The sequence below is a fragment of the Saccopteryx bilineata genome, chromosome 1, assembly GCF_036850765.1.
Source record: "Saccopteryx bilineata isolate mSacBil1 chromosome 1, mSacBil1_pri_phased_curated, whole genome shotgun sequence".
NCBI classification, from domain to species: domain Eukaryota; kingdom Metazoa; phylum Chordata; class Mammalia; order Chiroptera; family Emballonuridae; genus Saccopteryx; species Saccopteryx bilineata.
This window is the reverse complement of record NC_089490.1, coordinates 358,003,369-358,029,029: the sequence shown is the minus strand read 5'-3', so window position 1 is coordinate 358,029,029 and position 25,661 is coordinate 358,003,369. Positions and strand designations below refer to the sequence as shown.

The 25,661-nt window shown below is 46.7% G+C and overlaps 1 protein-coding gene and 1 non-coding gene across 3 annotated transcripts in view; both read left to right on the top strand.

Moving 5' to 3' along the window:
- The window catches only part of GALNT18 (polypeptide N-acetylgalactosaminyltransferase 18), a 369,121-nt gene that overhangs the window by 289,268 nt on the left and 54,192 nt on the right, over positions 1 to 25,661 (top strand). For both annotated transcript variants that reach the window (XM_066250967.1, XM_066250966.1), the window contains exon 7: positions 18,683 to 18,868. In XM_066250967.1, coding sequence (XP_066107064.1) covers positions 18,683 to 18,868 — 186 coding nt within the window. The remainder of the gene's footprint in view (positions 1 to 18,682; positions 18,869 to 25,661) is intronic.
- On the top strand, positions 23,023 to 23,126 carry LOC136321345 (small nucleolar RNA U13). The gene has a single exon (XR_010728606.1). It is a non-coding gene; the product is annotated as a small nucleolar RNA U13 (small nucleolar RNA).

The following is a 25,661-nucleotide window of genomic DNA, read 5'->3' as shown; positions in this document are numbered from 1 at the left end:
TTTCTGGATTTCCTATTCTAAGTCTGCAATATCTAAGATTAGGTTCAGTGACACAAGTCTTGGGCAACAGAGAGAGGTTATTTATTATTTTCATAAAGAAGATACATGCGCTACAGTTGTTAGCAGTATTAGGCCATAGTCTGGAAAATGATGATGATGATGATTATAATAATTGGAAACTTCCAGTTATTGTGTGCAATTGGCCCATTACCTTATATATATTGTCTCATTAATTTTTATAATAGCCCTGTGAGGTCCATGTTGTTAATGTCCATTTTGTAAGTTAGGAACGTGGAGGTTTCAGGATTAAATGCCTCCCCCAAGATCACTCAGGATTAGAACCAGCTTGACTGGTCTCAAGGCTCATGCCTTGTCACTGTGTCATATCTCTTATCCACCTCTGCTTTCAGGGTTTAAAATCATCCATGGCATACAGTTCAATTTCAGGGACTAACCTGGGCCATCATTGATTTGGAAGATGGTCACAATTCTGTTTCAGTGTTTGACGATTCAGCCTAAATCCCTCATGGGGGCTGGGGCCTGGATTAGATAACACCACGCAATGTCTTCGCCTGAGGTCGCGGGAGACTTCAAAACTGGCGGGAGTCACAGAGACAAGAGCCGAGCTGAACGTCAGAGTCCAGAGTCAGAAAGGGGGCAGACAGAGGCGCCGCTAAAAGACAGGAGCCAGGCCTGACCTGTGGTGGTGCAGTGGATAAAGTGTCGACCTGGAAATGCAGAGGTTGCCGGTTCAAAACCCTGGGCTTGCCTGGTCAAGGCACATATGGGAGTTGATGCTTCCAGCTCCTCCCCCTTCTCTCTCTCTGTCTCTCCTCTCTCTCTCTCTGTCTCTCCCTCTCCTCTCTAAAATGAATAAATAAATAAAAAATTAAAAAAAAACTTAAAAAAAAAAAAAAAAAAAAAGACAGGAGCCAGAAACAGACAGAGTCGGAAATCTGGTTCAGGGAGTCGCAGACACAGAAGAGGAGAAAACTGAGAAGAGTTTGTACCAACTCCCTAGAACAAGTATTGCTATTATAGTATCTGAGGCTTTTTACGAAATAGATCTCGGGTTCAAGAGCTAGAGACTTTGCTAAAATTACCAGTAAAAGAGGTCTAGATAGGTTCATATGTGCTTATCTAGCCTGCTGGTAACTGAAACACACAAAGGACATTGTGGTTCTCCCCCGAGGCCTTGGACTTGGAGGTCTCAGTAATCCCAGCTCACTGTTAACATCATGGCTGTTCTTACACAGCCGCAAGGAAAGCAATTAAAAACACTGGCTACCACAGTTGCAGGTAAACCCTCTGGTGTCTGCCAGCACAGTTGGGGAGACTTGAGAAGGAAGAGAAGGGGTGTGGGCACTGGCATTCCTGCTCAGCTGAGATGGTATCAGGAAACCATCAGATGCAACGTCTCACAGAAAGGCCGTAAGCACATTCTCTTCCTTCCTTTTCCCTGGAGACAGAGAAAATTAAACACCTTAAATTGGACTTTTGGAGTCTGGTGGCTTCTAAACGATTGGGTTAGTCTAAGCCAGCTGGAGCTAGAGTTCCGAATAACCTGAGAGCTTGGAATAACACATCTCTGTGTGCATGGGCACGTGCGTGTGCGTGTATCTGTTGTGTGGGTGAAGACGGCAAGTCCTGTCACTGTCATGTCATGAATTTTGTCACGAATTGGAATCTGCTTTGGCATTGTCCTTCAGCCGCTGTCACGGTGTCAAGCCTGCTGAGAGCTGACAGCTGCACGAGAGAATAAGTGTTTATCGATGCGGTCTTCTGAGGCCAAGGGTTTCAAAATACACTAAACACAGCTTTCAGGTTTGTAGGCTTCTGTGCTTCCTAAGGAAATTTTCCCAGTGACTCAGAGCTTTATCTAAGGCATCAGCCACATGTTCTCTTAGCACTGTGTTGGATGTTAATGATGGTTTCAGTGATCATTGGGGGGGGGGGGTGTCAAGACCTAACCTTTTCTGGTCCTCATAAATGAGGTATTAAAGGTTTGACAAAGACAGCATTGAGATTTCAAGCCCAGATGCTGGGAGATTTGAGGGTGCTATTGACTAAGAAAGGGGAGTTTGGGATAGAGAATTGGTTTGAGGGCAGGGGGAAATAGAGTAAGTTTGATATTAGAAATAGCAACGAAAATAACCAAAAGTTTGCATTATTCATCTATCCATTCATACAGTGAACCACTTATTATGCTGCTTGTGTTATGAGCTTGGCATTAGAATAGAGAGAAATGTAACCAGATCATGACTTCAATAAGGAGTCAGAGATACATAGCTAAAGGTAAAGAGGAGACTCAGAGGGGAGACAAGGGAACAGGTGCCCTCTGTGGGCTCATCAAAGGTCAAAGGATGGAGGAGCCCAGTATGATGAAAGTTTGAACTTTTAGAATTGAACGTGGGCATAGGAAGTGGAAGTGGGGGGGGGGCAGAGTGGTGCCCATAGATATGGAGAAGAATTGGCTGGAATTGGTAGAGAATCACAGATGGGAGAAGGCAGCAATAATCCAGGGATGCAATAATCCAGCTAAGATCAATAGTAATGATAACAGCTACCTTAGCAAACATTTTGTTTTTATTGAATTTATTTATTTAATACTGGGCACTACTGAACACTGGATACACAGTGATGAACAGGAGAGTCTAGGTTTTTCCCTCAGAGAGCTTACATTCTAGCAAGTTTTATGTTGTATGTCATTTACTCTTCCAGAGACCCATGAGAGGCTATAATATTATTCTCCTCATTTTATAGACACAGAGGCTTAGAGAGATGGGGCCACTTATCCAAGCCTCACAGAGAAAGAGGGTAGAGATTCGATTTGAACACAGTTCTGTCTGATGCCAAAGACTCTAAATCACCACCCTGTACTGTGAGAATGTGAATGGAGAAAGGGCCTACAAATGCAGCTGGAAGAAGACCTTTAACGGGACAGGTGGAGGCAAAGGTTGGTGATATAAGACAGATTCAAAGGGCTAGGGAGAGAGTGGCTAGGGTTTGAAAGGAGGCAGAGAGCTTAGAGATTTTATTTAATCATGAATGGAGGGGGAAGGAGCCACTGAGAACTGGTGACCCAGTGCCTGCTTAGAGGTCACGTGCCAGGGCTGTGGGAAAGTATGGACTTAACCTTGAGAGAGTGGTTGAAATTTTTTTTTTTTTTACAGAGACAGAGAGAGTGTCAGAGAGAAGGATAGACAGGAACAGACAGGAACGGAGAGATGAGAAGCATCAATCATTAGTTTTTCGTTACGCATTGCGACACCTTAGTTGTTCATTGATTGCTTTCTCATATGTGCCTTGACCGTGGGCCTTCAGCAGACTGAGTAACCCCTTGCTCAAGCCAGCAACCTTGGGTCCAAGCTGGTGAGCTTTTGCTCAAACCAGATGGGCCTGCGCTCAAGCTGGCGACCTCGGGGTCTTGAACCTGGGTCCTTCCACATCCCAGTCCAATGCTCTATCCACTGCGCCACTGCCTGGTCAGGCCTAGAGTGGTTGAATTTTTAGTTTGCTTCTAGGTGGCCAGCAATAGCTAGCCCTGCTCTACTGGGATGTGTGCTACTAGATGTGGCCTCTGGGACCATGGAGCCTGAAATTCCCAGGGCCCTGAGGTCTGAGCAACCTAAGGTCTGTGAGGCCTAAACCGCTAGGTTTGGGGGTCTCTCCTGCTTGTGATCTCATGTATGAGGGAAGGTTGGTGCCCCAAGCCCAGGAGCAAATTGTTCTGTTGTGCCCACAGCCAGAGGCACCTGAAAACGTTGAGAGGAAGTTGTCTCTGCCATAGCATGTTACCTCTAACGCATCAGCCATGAGCTCATCACAATTACAAACTGGCCACCAAACAGATGCAGCTTAACAGGACGTTGTAAAAATTTTTTTTTTTAACTTTTATTTATTTTAGAGATGTGTGTGTGTGTGTGTGTGTGTGTGTATGTGCGAGAGAGAGAGAGAGAGAGAGAGAGAGAGAGAGAGAGAGAGAGAGAGAAGGGGGAGGATCAGGAAGCATCAACTCCCATATGTGCCTTGACCAGGCAAGGCCAAAGTTTTGAGCCAGTGACCTCAGCGTTCCAGGTTGACTCTTTATCCACTGTGCCACCACAGGTCAGGTTGAGTTTTGTGATTAGTAAAGATAAGTGCAAAATTCATCCCTAAAGAACGAAGCAGTGAAAAAAGTACAAAATGAAGCAACTCCGAGAAGCAGTGGGGAGTAGAATGGGGAGAGCGCCCAGGGGCAAGTTTACGCTGGAAGAGGCTGCGCGGTTATGTTTCTAAACCGTGTTCAGTGAGGGAGCCGTAGAGAAATAACATTAATAAACTCATGGAAGAGGTAACAGTTATTAAAGAGTTTTGAGAGTCAAGCTGGAAGAAATTTTTATTCTCTTAAAGAAGTTGGGACCAAGGGGGGAAATGGCTAGAAAGGCCATTATTGGAACAATTAATAAAATTTGATTATACACTATAAATCAGCTAATAGTAATGTATCTATATTTAATTTCCTGATGTGGGGAAGCAAAAAGCAAGTAATAATAATAATAAACCTGGGAGCCAGCAATGTATGTTCAAGTTCTGGAGGGTCATTTCCTCTCTCTCCTTTTCTTTTTTGTGTTTTGTTTTTCTTTAGTTGAATCTGCCTGCTGTTTTGTATCATGTCCTGAAAGGTAGCTTTTTGCTATCATTACACTGTGGTTCTAATTTTCCAGGGAAGGACCGCGGGCAAGGCTAGAATTAGTTGTTCAGAATGACTGATAGAAACAGGACCAGCTCCTCTTCCTTCCCCTCCTTTCCCCCTCCTCTTCCTACTCCTCCTTTTTATCATCATCATCTTCATCCTCATCATCACCATTCAGATGTTGGTTTTCTTTTGACAAGACCTAATAGTTAAATGTATAAAATTGCAGAAGGGAAACACAGAGACATTTATTCCCATTACAAATGCTCTTTACACTGTAAAGCCACGCAAGGGGGGGGGGGGATCCCTGTGAGGAAATTTACCCAGTGCTTGTCAGTGACAATTTACAGACATTACCCTCTACACACTCATTGTTCTATCAAGCAAGGCTTACCTGACTATAAAGTCAGTCTTGAAAATAAAGAGTTAACCCCTGGTGAACTGCCCCAGGGAATAACACTGACTCCTTTCGGTCCCCTCTCTCTATGTCTGTGCTGCCTGTCTAGTTTCAGACGGTCCGAGGCACCGGTCCCCAGCCCCTTTTCTTCCATGGCGCAGAACCCAGCGGTGGTGGAGCGGAGTGTGCCATGCTGGACTTTGTTCTTTACGCCTGCTTCAGATCCTGCTTGCCAGGGAGTGAGGGTCTGGAAGACTTGCTCAGTTTTTACTGCACAGGAATTGTAATCACATAAAGAAAACGTGGAATAAGAGAGAGAAAACAGTAATACTGTGAATTCAAGACAGGTACTTATTTTGGATTTTAATGTTTCTGAAATCAGGTTTGCCTTACAAATTTGGCATATATAAATAAATAATAAATATACAAATATTACAATATATTATCCAATCCAAAACTTTCTTGAAAATGAAAGGGATACTATTAATAAAATTACACTGGAACAGCACGTATCAACCAGTATTGTCATGGGCAAATCAGGACATCAGATCACGCAACTTATAATTTTATGTGTACATTTGATGCAGTTCATTCACTTGACATTACTTGTTAGGGGCCTACCATATGTGACATTGAGTATACAATGTTTAACATGGGGCATACAGTGATGTAAAGGTAAACAAAACCCCTTTCCTCTGGAGGAGCTAATGGTATAACAGACCAGACAGCTGATACAAAGGAACAAAAGAAAAAATAGATGTATAGTAACAATTGCCATTAGTGCTGTATTAGTTAACTGGGACTACCAAAACAGCATACCAGAGACTGGGTGGCTGAAACAATAGGAGTTTGTTTTCTCATTATTCTGGAAGCTGGAAGTCTGAGATCAAGATGCCAGCGTGGTTGGGTTTTGATAAGAGCCTTCTTCCAGACTTTCAGACTACCACCTTCTTGCTGTGTCTTTAAATGGCAGATAGAGAGAGCTCTAGTGTCTCTTCCCTTTCTTATAAGGATGCCAGTTCTGTCTGATCAGGGCTTCACCCTTATAACTTTTAACCTTATTCACCTTCTTAAAGGTTCTATCTCCAATACAGTCACATGCGGGTTAGAACTTTAACATACGAACTAGAAGGGACACAGTTTAGTCCATAGCAAGTGCTACAATGGAAAACATAGAATTTAAGTTCCAAAAAGTTGGGGACTTTATATGTTTTGTTCTGTAACAAAATTCCCATCTCATACAATAATGCCTGGCACATATTATGTGCTCAATAAATAATTGTTGAATTGAATTAAAGCCGAGAAAGGACATGATCTGATTTATAATTCTAGAAGATGGATTGGTGGTCAACAAGGGTTGAAGCAAAGAGACTTGTTAGGAGGCTTTGATAGATTTGTCCACACAAAGATAATGGCAGCTAGTCCAGGATGTTGGTTGGGCAGAATGAGAGATGTGATTAAATTTAAGGTATATTTAGGAGGTAGAACTGACTGCATTTGCTGATATAATTGGATGTAGTGGAGAGAAAGATGACATAATTATGGGTCAATTACATAATTATTTATGCAGGTTTCAGGCTTGGTTGATGAGGGAGAGAGTAAAGGACAGATGGGGAGGCAGGGAAGACAACAAAGAACGTTGTGGACAAAGTAAGCTTATGGTGCTTGAGAGACACGCAAGGGATGGCGACACAGGTGGTTAGATACACGCATCTCAAGCTCAGAGGAATGCAGTGTTTCCTACTGCCTGAAAAGCTCTTATGAAAGCAGTGGTGAATCTCACCATCAGTGGAACCTTACCGTGATAATAATTATACCTAATACTTTGTGGGCTTTAAACTTGTGCTGGCTGTTGATATAAACCCTCTGCATGCATTACCTCATCGAATTCTCAAAACAACTATTTTTGCAATGTATCATTTTTGTCTTCATTTCGCAGACAAGGAAACTGGATTTTAGAAGGTGCGATGAATTGCTTAAAGTCACCATCCCAGGAAATGCAGGCTTTGATTATTAAGACTGTTTAATCCCAGAGCCTGTGCTCTGAACCACAGTGACCTCCTGTCTTCCAAGGAGCAAAGGTCTTAGATACATTTCCTACTCTGCTTCTAAATTATTATGTGACCTTGAATTTCAGTTTGCTCACCCAAGAAATGACGGGAGGTGATCTGTGAGTTCCTCTACTCTTCTACTATACTGCCATCTTGACCTCTTTTGTAAAGCCCATCTTTAATGTCAGTTTTCTATAGATTCCATTCAGAGATGATACCCAAGCTGACCGTTCATTTTGATGTGTATGAAAAGGACAAATCCCTTTAAGTGAAGACCTAGCACCTCCACTTTCTTTATCTGAATTTCAACGGAGTAAGAGGAAAGCTTCTTAGACCCAATGCCATTTCAGAATGAGAGACTGTTCAGCATCTCCAATTCATTTTTATTATCAAAAGGTTAACCTCGAGGGTCCCATGGAGCCGAATGTGGGGGTAATGCGTGGGCCGGACATATACCTTTTTCTAATGTCTGCACCAGGGTCTGCCAAACTGCTGAAGTTCCCCACCTCTGCTGTCTCACTGACACATGAGTCAACTATCACCTATGAGCTGGCCCCCACTATGCTGGGGTGACAGTATATTCTTTCCTCTAGTGATTCCTGGTTGCCCTGCATTTTAAATAGGACTCTCTTGACTTGTCATGGGTCAGTGTCACTGTTTTGAGGGGGCATCTGATATAGGCAGTCAATTGGAATTTGATTGGGACATGCTAATGAGCCATTCATATGTGTGGGATTTGTTTCTGATTAGATTAAACTTCTGAGAAAGTAAAGAAACAGCCACTGATTAAAGACATAATAAGGTAAACACTTTAAATGATTAAGTGGTTCATCTTCATATAAATAAGTATAGATTAAACATAGTCCAGGGGATCAGCTGCGAATAGCAGCTGGATAGAGCAAGCTTTCCTGAACATATCCACAAAGAAAAGGCGCTCACAGCAATTCAAAGGGACTTAACTCACCAGAGAGGGCTCTGAACGCTCCCAAGGAAACGAAGGGGCCAAGTTATCTGATAAAAATGACTCTCAGACTAGGGATGGGAATGGTTTTATATGGATTTCAGAAAATTGCTCTCCAAGTCCCTTGACATTCAAGCTCATTAGCATTCTCTGGTAGCACCAGTGATGGTAACGGGCCAGAGATCTTAGTTCAAAACAAAAACACAATTAGAATAGACAGCACATGTGTCAGTGGGACCCTGTTTGGAATTTGGGCAGTACTTTTGCCTCTGAACTTGGAGCTTCTATAGTTTTTGTTCTATAGAAATGCCTGGACTGGTACTAGCCAGCCTTCCCAGCCTCCCATACTCGTTCTGGGATTAATGGAGCTGCCACAGGGCTGCTAGCTGTGGTTGTCTGACAGACCTTGCGCCGTGCCTGACCTTCAGGTCCTGGCCTTTTTTTCTTCCACCTGCTGACTTTTCCTTGGGCTTTCTGACCTCTGCCCTAGTTCTGAACTTGAACCAGACCCTAACCTGCAGCCTGTTTTACTAGGGTCCTAACACCCTCTGTACCCCTAGCAGCATCTTCTCTCATCCCCTGAGAATACATCTACTCTCTGATAGCAGGCTAAATCTTTATCCTCTAGTGAAGTCCTGCTCTCAATTGACTCATCATATGGATTTGGGGAGCTGTCACTTTCTGGACAATCAATCTCTCCCCAGGCCTGAACCGTCTGCTACAAAGTCTCACCCAATAGACTGAACCTCTGGTTATCAGTGCTCCTTGGCTCAACCCCAAGCCTCTCTAGTCTCCTTAGCTCTTTACACACTGGTAGATTATATTAATGAGGGCAATTATCACAAGCTACAATAGCAGCCCTTAAATCCCAGAGACTTAACCTAAGACAAGTTTACTTCCTGCTCACATCACAGTCCCCTGAAGGGTGGGTGGTTCTCCTCAGCAGCGATTCTCCATGTGGTGACTGAGGGACTCAGGTTGCTTCTCTTGTGGGTTCTTTCCATCTTGGAACTACAAGGTCGTTTTGGCTTAAACATACGTAGATTGGGATGGAAAGGGGTAGAAGTGCTGACAGGCTTTCCGCACTGGATACTTACCCACCTTGGCCAGGAAGAGACAGCTGTCATTTCCTTTCTCATTCGATTGGTTGAGATGCTCACATGGCCCCTCCCTACTGTAAGGAAGTCTGAGAGGTATTGAGAAGCACACGGGTATTAACTAGCAATGGGAGTCTGCCACAACCTTGAAGCCCACCCTACTCCTGTCTCTGCTTCCCTAACCCCAGTATAGCCCGGCCTGAGCTCTTCCTTTTCTTTATTTTTATTCTGAGTCCATCCTAGCTGGAATTTGGACAGTATTAATAAGGCCTGTTGGCTGATAGGAGATTTGAGATAATCATAAATAAAGTCTCCTTGGCTGGAACCATTAGAGAATGGCTTCTAATCTCAATGACCGTGTTTGCCGAGAGAGCCTCGGGAAATCTTCCATGAGAAAATGAACTCCCAAGGCTGCAGTCTTTACAGTCAGAGCATTAGGGTCTGAGGACAAGCTGGGTCTTCTGTGTGTGATGGGCTCGTGTGCCACGCTGGGCGCCATTGCTGCCCCTGGGTGTCCTATAGGTAAGCAGCTATTTCAACAAATCTCCAGTCCCTGCAAAATGGCCTCTTAACATTTTCTTCATGAAAGGCTTCTAGACATTCCAGCCCAGCTGGTCTTTCCTTGGAATTCTGCCTTATGACTCCTGCTGCCTTCTGATACTTAGGAGGAATCTCTTGCAAATGGGAAAACTGCTTCAAATGCTTCTTAGAGCTGACCCCAAATCAGACCCCTTCAGGGACACCTTCCAAGAAAAAGCATGAGTTTTTCCCCAAGCAGCAATTCTGTCCAGAAGTCTCTTTGGCAGTGTTTATTGTAAGAGGATGGCTTGGGAAACTGTATCCCCAGGGAGAGTTTTTCAGTGAGGTCTGATGGAAGAATAAGCTTTGTTAGACTTTTAAAATGTTTCTTTATACTTTAAAATAACAAAATATTTACCCTTGGAAACCTGGGAGAGCACCAAGTAATGTAGTGTGGGGATAATTCGGAACTACAGCCCAGCTCTCTGTCCATCCTTCATGCAGTAAGTCTCTGTCATGTGCCAGGCCCTGCTTAGACACTGCAGGTCCCTCAGTGAGAGCAGGGTGGCCATAGCCTTCCCTCACAGTCTGGTACTGTGGGCCCATAAACAGGAAAAAGAAAAATCCATCTCACTAGTAATTAGAGATTTGCAAATTAAAACTACAGTGAGAATGAATTTTATATCCATTGGATTGACAAAAATTAAAACGTTGGACAATGCCAAATGTTAGCGAGATTGTGAAACAACGTGAGTGCTCGTCTGGGCTGGTGGGGGCGGGACTCGGGAACTGCCTCTGGATGAGTCTCACTGTCCCTAAACAGGTTGACTTTGTGAATAACGTGTGCCCCCAACATTCCGCTGTAGTGTGGATATACTGAAAGGCTCCCGCTCGTGGGCACCAGGAGACTCATGTAAGATTCTTCCAAAGAGCACTATTCATAGGACTGGAAACAACCAGACTGCCAACCACCGGGAGAATGCCTAAATAAACTGCCATGTATTTATACAATGGAACACAATGGTGATGAAAATAAATGAAGCGAGAAGCAACTTGCAGAATGCAGACAATATGCTTCCATTTGTATAGCATGCAAAAACAGCGAAAACTACAACTAAACAGGCAGTTTAGGTTAATGGCAAGGAAATTATTAACAAAATTCAGGAGAATGGATACCTGTAGGGGTAAGAAGGAGCATGCGGAGATTTCTAAGTTCTTGCCAATGTACTGTTTCTTAAGCAGGTGCTAAGGAAACATTTGTCCCTTGTATTATGTGCCTTTACACTGTACGTACATATATATGAGTTTTATGCACACACACAGCGATCATAAGTGCTGTGCAAGGGGAAGTACGGGTGCTATGGGACTGCATAGCAGAGTCATTTAACCAAATTTAGGGCAGCCCAGGAAGGAGGTAGGACTTAGCCGGGCAAATAAATGCAGGTGGTCAGGGGAGGATGCGGAGAAAACTCCAGCAAAGGGAATGGCGTGGAGGGGGTGGGAGAAAGCCAAGAGCCTGGTCTGCCGTAGGGACTAAGAGAAGTCGGTGAGACTAGACTGCAGAGGGTAAAAGTTGAAGCTGCAGCGAACAGGAGGGCCCAGATCTCAGGGATCTCGTGGACTGTGTGAAGGAATGTGATCTTTCTCTGGAGACTGATGGTTGCCAGGTGGAGATGAGATGCATTTTGGAAGGAGGGTGATTCTGGGTTTCACATCCTCCCCATCCCAGCTCCTCCACCACCTCCCACTCTTGACCCTGGCTTGGTGATGGCCCCTGGATTTGGTCTTAGCCTTGACCTCTCTTACCTCCTCCTCCTCCTCCTCCTCCTCCTCCTCTTCCTCCTCCTCCTCCTCCTCCTCCTCCTCCTCCTTCTTCTTCTTCTTCTTCTTCTTCTTTCTTCCTCCTCCTCCTCCTCTTCCTCTTCCTCCTCCCCCCTCCTCCTCCTCCCCCTCCTCCTCCTCCTCCTCCTCCTCCTCTTCTTCTTCTTCTTCTTCTTCTTCTTCTTCTTCTTCTTCTTCTTCTTCTTCTTCTTGTTCTTCTCTTTTTATATGACAGAGACAGAAAGAGACAGAGAGAGGGACAGATAGGGACAGACAGACAGGAAGGGAGAGAGATAAGAAGCATCAATTCTTTGTTGCGGTGCCTTCGTTGTTCATTGACTGCTTTCTCATATGTGCCTTGACCGGGGGATACAGGAGACCAAGTGACTCCTTGCTCAAGCCAGTGACCTGGGGCTCAAGCCAGTGACCTTGGACTCAAGCTAGTGAGCCTTGCTCAAACCAGATGAGCCTGCACTCAAGCTGGCAACCTTGGGGTTTCGAACCTGGGTCCTCTGTGTCCCAATACTATGCTCTACCCACTGCGCCACCACCTGGTCAGTCTCTTACCCTCTTACTCCTGTGTAGGGCCAGGACTAGGTGCCTGTGGGGCAGAATTGAAGGAGTGTCCCGCCTCGCCTTGCTCGGTGCCTTTGCCCGCATGTGTGACCCTCAGACCACTCTGTGAATGACTCTGGTCCTCTGCCAGCTCAGGCCTCAGCCTCAGCCCCCATCCTCCTCCTCTTTCTCCCCACAACCTGCCTGGTTTGGCTTTCTACTCTTGTCTCAGCATTTCACAGTCAAGTTAGGTAAAACAGCTCCACATAAAAACATAAGAACACAAGCCAAGAAGTAAGGACCACTTGAATGATACAAATCATGTGTTTCAGGAATCTGGATTGGGCTAGATTGGCTTTGGGTGGATGGGGAGCAGAAAAGAGGATTGTTGGGCTAAGGGAACAGTGGGAAATTTCACCCAGAGCAAAGAGCTCACTGAAAGTCATAGGGAGATAAAAGCTGGAAAGGATTTGTGATCTTGGGCTGTGGACCATGGCTCTGAAGTACAAAGCCAAGGTGCCGCCGCTCCCAATCCCTTTCCCACAGTAGGTATCACTAATAAACTATGGTGTGCTTTTCCACTGAGCCCAGAGAGTCTCAGGATCCTTCTCAACAGCGTGCTTCAGAAGGACATTAACAAGTGAGTGGGTTTAACAGAGGAGTGTTATTTGCTATTCCTGGCACAGACTGCAGAGTGATCTCAAATCTCTGAGCAGGAGAGATTGTCACAATGCATTCTGTTGCCTTGCCTTCAATGACTCCCTATTTTACAACTCCCAATTTACAACTCAACCAGTTGGGTCTCAAATACTGGGCATCTTTGGAGGTACTGGCCAGAAAACTCAGTCACACAATGCAGGAAGTAGAGGGATCTAAAACATTATTGAGTCCAGCTCCTCCATTTGGCTGGGAGACACGGAGGCTTGGGAGGGGGAAAAGCGTATTTATATATGTGTCAAACATAAACTCAGTCTGATGAGCCTGACCTTGTACCAGCAGCTCCCAGTCCTGGGAAGGGAAAGGAACCTGATCTTCCCTAAGAACCCACTGTGTCTTTGCTGGGGGGAGCTTTTCATACAGCATCTCCTTTCAACCACCCAAGCTATCATTATTCTTAATAAAAAGGCAACTGACATCCAAGGACCATTCCAAATCAAAGGCTAATGTGCAACAGAGGCAGGATTTAAACCCTCTCCACCGGTTTCTAAGACCTGCATGCTTTCTTGTAGTTCCCAGGTGAGTGTTTCAAACCTTTTCAGAAACAATCTCACCAGCAGGGCTCTCTGGGAAGGGCTGGTGGTGAGTGGGATTTTATTTCACTGCATAACTGTTACTCATAATCTGCTTCAGGTACTTGGTCACATCTAGGGGCAGGCCCAGCAGCTACTCTGTGGGCAAAAGCAGGGATTGGCAAGGTTGAAGACTTCTCTCGGGAGTTCAAGTTTCTGAGAGAAAAAGCCGCTTGCTCTTACCCATGCCCATTTGATGACTTCCCAGGTTTTATGATGTTAATTTGAGCTCTGCAGCCAAAGTAACTCTTTCTGGTTGCAGCAGCATGCACTTAAATGTCAGAACTCTGCTGAAAAACCACTTGAGTTTGAAGATCACTGTGTTCAGTAAAATCTGGCCACATTTTATGTTTATCGCCTTTATTAAGGGATCTTGCTGAGCAACTAAAAACTGTCTGTCTATAGTTAAAGCCCAGGGCTCTTGGAGGGCTAGAATCGCTCATTGAGAGCACAGTTATTAATATATATTCGCAGCCCTGTGCTGGTGTATACAAGGTGATCCTTATCTTCCTGGAGCTTACAGTCTAGCAGGAGGGTAGGGGAACAACATTGAAAGATAAATACATAAATAGAAATATCGTGAATAAGTATCAATAAAAAGGATGGGGCACTAAAAGTATTCAGAGGAGATCTAATTTAGACTGGGCAGGTCAAAGAAGGTAATATTTGAGCTGGGTAATAAGTGGAGAGAGGATTATTCGAGACAGTTGGAATAGCAGATGGAAAGGCACAGAGACAGGAAAGAATTTGGTGTGGTCAAGAAGCATGTTGACCAGTGCCCATCTGGAAACCATGAGGTCCAACCCTGGGCTGACATGCTGTCGGGTGTCCTCGGTGCCTGGAAGACTAGCATGTGCTTCATTTGTTATAACGAGCCAAGGTCACATTCACATTATGTAAAAATTAACTTCTGCCTCCTGGCAGTTGCTTCCTGTTTCTTGCGACTTCATCGGCCTTCTTGGTCACTGACCCTTGGTCTTAGTTCTCAGCACCCCCACTAGTACCCACCTCCCCTGCCCTCTCTCCTCTTGGCATGCGCCCCCCTCTAGAATTTGCAGTGCTAAACCATCGGTCTTTCCTACATATTTGCCCTCCCCCAGTAACATTGCTTCTCTGGCACAGTCCCTGATGTCTCTAGCCTCCATCTGGCTTGGGTCTTCCTATAGTACACCGGCTGTGATGTGTGTCCTGGCCCAGCTCCCTGTCTCTCATGGCCCATCCCCTGCCCCTCCCTAGCCTGCAGGGAAGTATCCTGACATCATCCTCCATGAAGTCCAAATGCCCATGATTTCCTGTCCTATTCTTTGTCTACTGCCCATGAGATGGTCTCAGAGATCAGCTGTCGTGAGGGAGACTTGTGAGAATCTCTCTATGTCAACCACTGGTCAGCAGGAGCCACCTGGGGATGGGAGAGCACAGGCTTTCTCTTGCTTACTTCAGTGTCACTGGGCGGGCTCCAGAAGTGGCGGACAAATGCCCAGAAGCTGCCAACAATCCAAAGGCTTGTCACCCTCTCCACGAATGGGGTTCTTTTCACAGAAGAGAGGAGAGTGGAGATGACCCCTAGGTTCACAAGGGCTCCCAGCCTCCTGAGGGGGTGTGCAGTGGGGGGAAGAGGAGTACTCTGGAAGACAGCCAGGCAGGCGAGTCCTCTGCTCCCTGAAGGTGGATATGCAGAGAAGCCAAATAGCGACAGTTATAATGTTTATAATAAAGAAATAGTAATGGGTGCAGACTGGGGGTTTACGGTGTTCCCAGCACTATGACAGGAGCTTCCCGAGCCCACAGCCCAGAGCAGAAACCACTGTCACATGTCTTTATAGACAAGAGGTTAGGTAGCCTAGAGCTGCCACTCATTCAGGGCTAGAATCAACCCAGATGTCCTGTCCCCACCTCCTCGACTGCCCCCATACAGTGCTCACGCTGAGGCAGGACAGGCTAAAGATATGCTCATGTCACCTCCCTCTGCCACCGGGAGAAACTGAGGCTTGAGGGAAGCAGCCTGCCAGAGGTGGTAACGGCAGCAGGTAGCGGAGGTGAACACCAGACTCCAGTTCCTGCTGGCTTCAAAGCTGTGCTAAAGCACTGTGCCTCTCCCTCCCGGCAGCCCCCTCTGCTAGAGACCCACGATCTGTCCTAGGTACCACTTGGCACATGCCTGCAGTGGGATCTGGAGAAGATAATTAAACAGCAAGTACAAAAGTGCTGTGATTGGGATAGACAGGGCAGGACCACAGAGCACCACAGGCTAACCTGGTTGAAGGGGGTGCAGTGATGTGATGCTGACTGACACCCTGAGGATGAGTCAGGGGAAGCGGAGCAGAGGCAGGGGCAGGCAATTGCATGTGTAGAGGTCCAGAGGTGGGAGAAAACCCCGGCACTCTGGGGGAAGTGAAAGCATTTCAGCGTGGCTGTAGCACAGAGCCTGGGGAAAGGCAGGAAGGAGGCGGGAGGGTGGGCGGCGGCCAGGCCCTTAGGAGCCTCAGGGGCTGTGCTGGGGAGGCCCTGTGCAGGAGATCCAATCCACATCTTCAAAAGCCTCCTCTGGCTGCTGTGTGGAGAAGAGACTGGAGGAGGAAGGCAAGAGGAAATCAATTGTTTGGAGGCTCTTGCAGGGTTCAGATGAGACCTGACTTGGTCTGCACAAGGGCGGTGGCAGCAGGGTGGGGAAAGGGGAGGATTCAAGAGCTCCCTGGTGAGTTCGTGGGCTCCTCTTACTGTGTGACTAAGGCCATGGTGGGAAGTGCTGCCGCTGCTTTTCCAATTACAACCAGCGGGATCACGCACTCTAAGGTGACCTGGTGAACTGACTCTTTGAGAAACAGGCCTTGTAACGGAAGAGCTTTGTTATGAAACCTGTTTTGTGTTGTGTTGCTGAAATATGGCAAGTAATAGCCTCTGGTTCCAGTTGCAAAAAAGAATAATTACCCTGACACCATGTGTTGTCAATAACATATTCAGAGCATTAACAGGCTTCCACTGAAAATCCAAGCAAAGTGAATTGGAAATCAGCCTAAGTCCCAGGTTGGATAGGTCACAGAAATTCAGGTGCACGGTGGTGTGCGCTCCTAAGGTTACCCTGAGGGAGCATGGAGCCTTTCTTTTTTTTTTTTTTTTTTCATTTTTCCGAAACTGGAAACAGGGAGGCAGTCAGACAGACTCCCGCATGCGCCCAACCGGGATCCAACCGGCATGCCCACCAGGGGGTGATGCTTTGCCCCTCTGGAGTGTTGCTCTGTTGCAATCAGAGCCATTCTAGCGCCTGAGGCAGAGGCCACAGAGCCATCCCCAGCGCCCGGGCCATCTTTGCTCCAGTGGAGCCTCGGCTGTGGGAGGGGAAGAGAGAGACAGAGAGGAAGGAGAGGGGGAGGGGTAGAGAAGCAAATGGGTGCCTCTCCTGTGTGCCCTGGCCGGGAATCGAACCCAGGACTCCTGCATGCCAGGCCGACACTCTACCACTGAGCCAACCGGCCAGGGCCGCATGGAGTCTTTCTTTAGCTTCAGTGGGTGTCAGACAGATCCTTTTGTCTTCAGTACCAGTTGTGTGGTCTTGGGCAAGGGACAGCCATTAGTCTCAGTCTCTTCACTTGGAATTAGAGACAATAACTATGACCTCACAAGGTGTCCTGAAGAGCCTGCTGTGTAATTCGTATAGTAATAGCAGAGATTGATGGAAGGCTTATTATGTGCTAGACATTTTTCTAAGCACATTGCATATAATAACTTTAATCTTCTCAACAGTTTCATGAGATAGGTACTTTTATGATCCCTGGCTGAGATGAGGAAACTGAACCACGATGAGATCCAATGACTTATTCAAGGTTACATTGGTGGTAAGAAACAGCCAGGATTTGATCCCAAACAGTTGACTCATAAGTACCAGGCCATACTGCCTCCCCACAAGCACAGTCCAGGGCCTGGAGCATGGTGGATGCTCAGTGGGGATATTTATTTCCTTTTCATTGGCCCTAAATAATGTGCCAAGTGCAGGACATGCTTAGAAAGTGGTAAGCCAATAAATTGCCTGACAACTCTAACAGCCTGTAGGGATCAACTGGTGTTGGTTAGGAAGGAATTCTCATCCTGACTAACATGGGGAAATTAACCTTATCTTGGATGAAGACATCTGGTTGTTGATGGGTCCTTGTGTATGTGTAAACATTATCCAGGTGACAACGCCTGACAAGCGTCCACTGCTGTCCACCGAGAGACCTTGATTGCTTTCCCTCAGAAGCCTCATTCATCAGCTCTGACCAGGCATTTTAGATTCATCTCATATTTATTCAGTATCAACCATTTATTGATGACTGATTAAGCATCAATCTTTTATTTAGTCAACAAGTACTTACAAAGTACTTCTATGTGCCAGGCGTTATCTTAAGTGCTAGAAATGAGAAATCAACAAGCTATGGGTTCTGCCCTCTAGAAACACAGAGCGGGGAAGAAGGCTGGCCTCTCAGCAGGTGAGTTGTGATACCAAGAGCTTTGCGGGCCAGAGGGGGAAGCCACTGCCCCTGCCCCAAGAACTGAGCAAAGACCCCACAGCAGAGGGGTCATGCGGCCAGGGTCCTAAGAGAGGATATTTTTGCAGCTGGAGAAGGAGTGGGAGAGCATTCTAAAATTATAAATAGACAAAAGCCTCAAGGTACAAAAGGATGTGCATGTTCCGGAACATTGAAAGTTCAGAGCGGAATGATCGCGGCAACCGCTCCAAAACACTGTCCCTCGATGCTCAGAATGCAAGGTCATTAAAAAAATTTTTTCAAAATAAAATTGCATCCAGTTCAAGCTCATATTTAGCAAAGTCTTTGCAGCTCCCTCTCTCTTGGGTTCTGTCAGAACTCAGGGCCCAGGAAAGATGGAGTAGGAGAAGGGTGCCTGCCCTCTCCCTGTGGGGATCACTAATCCTTGCCCAGGCCCCTGCGGTCCATGTAAAGATAACATGGTCCCCGCAGGTCAGCACTGCTGCAGAGACCATTATCGGGGATTTGTCAACTTCTCCTTCGGGGCAAGGATAACTCAGACCTTGGGTCACGAAATGTCTAGTCTCTTCTCTGGAAGGTGCAAAGCGATGGAGAGAGGAGGCGTATTAGTTTATTGCAGCTAAGTCCACAGCAACAAGACACAAATTAGTGACTCAATAACTCAATTGAAGTGTCAATAGGGTACGGCTCTCTCCCTTTGCCGACAGCAGTCTGGAGAGACAAGGTAAAAGGAGCTGGCCTCATCCATGCGCAGGTAAGTGATCGCCGGTGGCCTGGTGCGGAGGCACGGAGTCAGGTCTGGGTACTGATGAGTGGCTCTGTGCCTTCTGCAGGTGTGGCAGTGTGGCGGGAGCGTGGAGGTCCTGCCCTGCTCTCGGATTGCCCACATTGAGCGAGCCCACAAGCCCTACACAGAAGACCTCACCTCCCATGTCCGCAGGAACGCCCTCAGGGTAGCGGAAGTCTGGATGGATGAGTTTAAAAGCCATGTCTACATGGCATGGAACATACCCCAAGAGGTAAGGAGCCCCTGTGGGGATGGATTGCTTGTGGTTTGGTGGGAAAAAAACACAAACACACATGGGACTAAATCCTTCTTCCTATAGGTCAATGAGGGTCTTGTTTACCATGCTAGAGTGGACTCCTAACCCCCAAACATACTACATTTTGAAGAAAGGGTGCTGATGATGAGGCACTAAGCCATGATTTACCCCCACCCCCATCCCTGGTCAGCTGTTTGACATAGGACTTCTTCTCTGCAGACCTTAGTGTCCTCATTTTAAATGAGAACATTTGACCAGGTAGCTCCAAGTTTACTATATGTTCTCAGGTCCTCGGCTTCTCTGACATTAGGTAGTTCATGGCCTGACTTAGAAATATATCAGTCATTACCAAAATTCATAAAATATACCTTAATCTCCCTATAGATTGCATTCCAGCTTTTCCGTCACATCTTTGGCCAAAGAAATGGAATGTTCTTATGCATTTGGGATTTTTTGAGCCACATGGATGGAGATGGGATACACTCTTACAGGGACCTTCAGGAGAGAAGTGAACTATTCTGGACATTTTTTAGGCTGCTTCTAAACTTCACAGAACCCTATACTGTAACTGCCTGCCACTGTCCTCTAGCCCTCTAATCACCTCCACTTCAGAAGTACAAGGGAGAAAGCAATGTTTCTCTAGTGAGTGTGTTCAGCCTTGTGGTGTGTCATATGGAAATGACCTGGGATGGCGGAGTTGGAAGAAACCAACAGATGCCAGCCATGGCATCCCAGTCTGCTTAGCAGCCTGTCTGCTTGGGGATCATTGCTTATGCTGCATTCCACATGAGACAGCTGCTGACCTCATGCCCTCCTTCTTTCCTCCCAAGGCTATGGCTTCCCCCTTGGGAGTGCTTTAGAATGCTCCAGCTCTCTCTTCCTAATAAGGAAATGATTGAACTTTGCTTAAAGCTTCCATATGAAGGCCCTGTTTCCTAACCTCTCCCCCAACCTAATGTTTCTCTGGCTGAGTGATTAAGAAAGTATGCTAGACAATGGGTACAAGCCATTAGACATCCCCTCTCCCCACCATAGGGGAAGGGCTTGAGTTGGGTTGCACACTCCCACCACCAGTGACATCTCAGCAGTTGGGAGGAATATTGAGAAGCCAATGCGTACCAGTCAGAGTGTGCCAACCCTGATGAACCTCCCCAGGATTGCATCCTGACAGAGGGAGTGTTTCTAGGGAAACAGTGGTGCCTTCTGGACCCATCTGTGGCTGCAGATTGGATCACAGTATTCTGGGCAGCATGCTGAGCCCCACTCTGGGAGTCGTCTGATAGAAAAATCGAAGAACACTTGCAAACTCCCAGGAGCTCACCAGTGAGGCATTGTAGATTGCTATCCTCTGCTGAAGAACCAGAGTCCAATTCATACCTCTGCCTCCTTCCCTCTATACTCCAGAGCTGCAAACTTCCCCCCCCCCCCAGTTGCAGCTGCCAGACTTTGAAATGCATAGCCAGTCCAATGAGACCTGAGTATGTTAAAAATAATTGGAAAATGATGAAACTCAGTGTCTGTCAGTGACTCCCCAAGGGGGAGTAGTTCAAACCAAGTGAGAAGAGCAATGGTGGTGAAAACCAGAAAGCTGGATGAGATGTGGTAGTGTCCCTGGTAGAGCCGTAGGTGGAGAAGGAGGAGGGTCAGTGTGCTTCCTAAAAATCTGTCTCTTGACCCCTTGCTCCCATCTATGTCCAGACTCCCTCTTATTGCTCTTATCAAACTTCTGGAAAGGGTCAAAACTTTTTCACTTCCCATTCACTTCTCAAGTCACAATCAATACTCCATCAATGCTGCTTTTGACAGTCATCATGGACACTTTGGAGTCTGTAACCTACGAGATGCCACCTTTTCCCTGTAACTCTCTACTCCCTCGGCACCATGATCCCACACCCCAGAATGTCCTCACCTCTCTCCAGTTTCTCCTAACCCCTTTTTGGGCTCCTCTTACTTCCACTGGATGCACGTGTCCCCAGGGATCCACCCTCGGCCCACTGCTCTCATCATGAACTATCTCCCTGAGTAATCCCATCTACTCTCGGGTCAGCTGCCACCAGTCTGTTCACAACTTCCTGTTGCTATCTCAAGCCCTGACTTCTGCTTGTAGCTTCCGACTCACAGCTGACAGCTTCTCCTGGGTGTTCCCACGAGTGCTTTGGATGGAATCTGACCAAAACTGAGGACTTGTCCCCCACCTCCAATCTGCTCCTGTTCTTATTCTTTGTCTCAATTCATACCACCATCTACCCAGACATATGAACTTGAAACTCAGCATCTCCTTTTAATCCTCCTCTTCCTCGGGCCCCATTCCCAACCCATCACCAAGCCTTCTCTCCATTCCTGCCTCTTCTTGTGTCTGGGCTCAGGCCTGTGTCTTACCTTGCAGAAGTCTCCACTGAGGTCCCCTGGTGCCAGTCCTATCCCCCTCAGAGCCATTCTTCACACCACCCCAACTTATCTTTTAAAAACTCTCTGCGAGGCCCTGGCCGGTTGGCTCAGCGGTAGAGCGTCAGCCTGGCGTGTGGAAGTCCAGGGTTCGATTCCCGGCCAGGGCACACAGGAGAAGCATCCATCTGCTTCTCCACCCCTCCCCCTCTCCTTCCTCTCTGTCTCTCTCTTCCCCTCCCGCAGCGAGGCTCCATTGGAGCAAAGATGGCCCGGGCGCTGGGGATGGCTCCTTGGCCTCTGCCCCAGGCGCTAGAGTGGCTCTGGTCGTGGCAGAGCGACGCCCTGGAGGGGCAGAGCATCGCCCCCTGGTGGGCAGAACGTCGCCCCTGGTGGGCGTGCCGGGTGGATCCCGGTCGGGCACATGCGGGAGTCTGTCTGACTGTCTCTCCCTGTTTCCAGCTTCGGAAAAATACAAAAAAACAAACAAAAAAAAACCTCGCTGCGACCATGTTATTGCCCTACTTAAAATTTTGAAATGATTTCCCAGTGTTTGACACAGATCTAAGCCTTCTCCTCTGGCCACCTGTCCAGCCGCAACCATTCACCAGCCCTGTTCTGGAGTCTCCACAGATGGCCCGGACTGTGGGAACTGTCCATAGCTTACTAGCCATTTCATGCTGTTTCTCGCCTCTATGTTGTGCCAGTATTGTCCTCTCTGCGTGGAATTCCCTATCCAAACCTCATCCCCAGCCTCCACCCTTACCAATTCCCCTCCACCTCTTAGAGTCAATTCCAGGACCTCTTCCCTGGAGAGCCAGCACCAGCTGGGGAGAGCGCTTCCCTCTACAAGGATGTCTCTGTCATTGCGTCACCACCCCACACAAGAATGTCCTATTCTCTGACACTCTGTCCCTCTCATAGACCAGTGGCGTTCACATCTGGCTGGACTTGAATCACTTGGGTTACAGCCCCAGAAATGATGATTTCATTGGTTTGGAAGGGGACCAGGGATACTTTTTTGAAAAACTCGTTGGGATTCTAATGCCCACCCAGGCTGAGAACAACTGCACTAAACCATGGGCTCCCTGAGGACAAATTGTGTTGTTTATATTTGTGTCACCATGCCTAGCACAAGATGGGGCACAGTGTTGGATTTCAGTAAAACCTCGCTAATACTTATTAACAAATGAATCTGCTGACCATGTATAGAAGTCCTTCCTCCCTTGGTCAGTAGATCCTAAAAGCAGAACAGCAGAACAACTACATCACTTGGAGAGCTTTAAAAAAAACAAAACAGCACACTGATTCTGGATCTTATTCTCAGGGATTCTGAGGGGTAGATGTGTAGTGGTGCCAGAATCTGTAAAAAGCTCTCCGGGTGCTGGTTTGGGGCAGCAGGGGTGGGTAACACTCAGTTAGCTTATCCTACTCATCTTTTCAGACTCACCTTTAGCATCATCAGCTGCTCCAGGAAGCCCTCCTTGACTGCTCACTTCCCTTTTCCCACCATTCCGGCTGCCCCACACCATGAGATGGACTAGGGGCCCTTCCTCTGCTGCTCCTTAGCGCTCTCTCTTCCCTCCATGCTTCATGCTGTGTGCAGAGCCTTGTTTGCTTGTCTGGATCTTCAGACACTCCTTCCTGGCAGAGTGTGACTTCTTCCTACTTGGATACACATGCTGAGGACAGCACCTAACAGAGATTAGGCACTCAGGAAAGACGAGTGAAAAAACAAAGAAGTGTTCCTTTTTTGGTTCATAAGTGTGATGATTGGGTGTTCATACTCTTGTGTGACATGTGCCTCTCTCAAAACTTGTTACGACATTGGCATAGTACCCGTCTGACGATAAAAAAAAAAAAAGAAAGAAAAAACAAAAAAGAGAGAGGAAGTGTAGATGCTGTATGGCCTCCTGTTCTCCCAGCTGCCCTTGATGTGACGTCCCATACTGTACCTTCAGTTCAGTCACCAGCACATCTGTTTTCTATTTATTTAACCTTTTGTCCACAGCATCTCAGCTGCAAGAGTAGAGCGCAACCCTTCAACCCTGCCTAATGTCTGTCTTGAGAAGTAAGGAAGTCCATGTATGTAAAGACTTTGATCAGTGTTTGGAAAATGGAAAGCACTAGATAAATATCTCCTCTTGTTGATGTTATCACTTATATGCTCTGCATTTGCACCCCAGCTTTAAAATCCCCAAGCTGGGCAGACAGCCTTTCTTGCTGCCTTCTGTGCTGAGTCTTCAGGCTGTGCACTGAGCAGCAATGACTCTCTCACCTGGTCCCTTCCCACATCCAGTCTTGAGCATTTAGAAGTCTAGAGTCTCTGACCAGGTGGTGGCGCAGTGGATAGAGCATCAGACTGGGATGCGGAGGACCCAGGTTCGAGACCCTGAGGTCACCAGCTTGAGCACGGGCTCATCTGGTTTGAGCAAAGCTCACCAGCTTAGACCCAAGGTCGCTGGCTCGAGCAAGGGGTTACTCGGTCTGCTGTAGCCCCACGGTCAAGGCACATATGAGAAAGCAATCAATAAACAACAAAGGTGTCACAACAAAAAACTGATGATTGATGCTTCTCATCTCTCTCCGTTCCTGTCTGTCTGTCCCTATCTATCCCTTTCTCTGACACTCTCTCTGTCTCTGGAGAAAAAAAAAAGAAGAAGAATTCTAGAGTTTCGAGCATTTAGAAGTCTAGAGGGGGATCCTCTAGCTCTTGCATCCATCAACTTTAATTGAAAATCAGTTTGTTTATCAACAAACAGAAAGTCAGTGTGTAGCAAAGTATTGATATTTTCTTGCACAGGGGTCGGGCACTCCCTCTGCTTCCTGGCCAAAGGCAGCTGAGTTCCAGGGATGACACCAAGGTGCTCAGGCAGCAGGCCTTCTTCAGGGTTCACCACAAGGAAAACTGTGTGTGGCTGCGCTGCAGGCAGGAACACTGGGCAGCTGTTTGTGTGGCTAAGTGTATTTGTGTTCTAGGGCTGCCAAAACAAGTTTCTACAAACAGAGTGGCTTAAAACAACAGAAATGTATCCTCTCACAGTTCTGAAAATCGGAAACCCAAAATAAGTGCTGGTGGGGCTATGATCCCTTGACCGCTATCCCTTGAAGGTTCTCCCTTGCCTGTTACAGCTTCTGGCAGCTCCTGGTGTTCCTTGGCTGATAGATACATCACTCTAATCTCTGCCTCTGTCTCTGTGTCCAAACCTCCCTTTCCTTTCTCTTACAGATTTAAGCTCACCCTAAATCTAGAATGATTTTGTCTCCAGGTTGCTAGTTAATTATATCTACAAAGACCCTATTTCCAAATAAGGTCACATTCAGAGGTGCAGATAGACAAAAATTTTCCGGGGGGGGGGGAGCACTCTTCAACCCACTCCATTAAGTATTCAGCAAAGAACAAAAGAGATATTTATTGTTTTCTAATAATAAGGGCCAAGGTCAAGGTGAACTTCTCTAAGGAAGTTTGCTTATTTCTCAATTCCAGACCCCTGCTCTGAAAGATTTTGATGCATTTTACGGTAAACACTCAGTACAGAAGTGCTGAACTATTCAAACAGAAAGGCTTAAGTCAACTCCTAAACAGGAAAAGGAAAGGGTCATGAAGTCCAGAAATATAAGCCAAGGAAAGCTCTGATTTTTGAATCTCTTAGAAGTGCAAATACATTGGCCCTGGCCAGTTGGTTCAGTCATAGAGCATCATCCTGACATGTGAATGTCCTGGGTTTGATTCCTGGTCAGGGCACACAGGAGAAGGGACCATCTGCTCTTCACTCCTCCTCATTCTCTCTTTCTCTCTCCTCCTGTAGCCTTAACTGGATTGGTTCAAGCAAGTTGGGCCCAGGTGCTGAGGATGGCTCCCTGACCTCTGCCTCAGGTGCTAAAAATAGCATGGTTGCTTGGCAACCAAAGCAAAGGCCCCAGATGGGCAGAGCTTCCCTCCCTAAGGAGCTTTCCAGGTAGATACCAGTCAGGGCACATGCCAGAGTCTGTTTCTCTGCCTACCTTCCTCTCACTTAATAATAAGTAAGTAAGTAAGTAAATAAATAAATAAGAAGTAAAAGTACAGATGGATGCCTGGTAGATCATCTCTCCTACTTTTCATTAGATCATAAGGAGAGAGACCAACTTTCCCTTGATCCTGAGTGTAGAAAGCAAGTTTTCCAAAGGGAATCTGGAATCTTAGGAAAACACAGAGACCTTCTTGAGACAAGTTCTTGTAGTGGCCCCTGGCAAAAGCTGAGACACAGGGTTAATTTGTCATCATATAAAGGCAGTTAGAGCATGAAAGGGGAAAGGCCTGGGTCCAGGTAAATAGCTCTGTGATATATGGATAAAGTACAGTCAGGTTTAAAGGGTTAGTACTTAACAGGTGCCTTGGGGG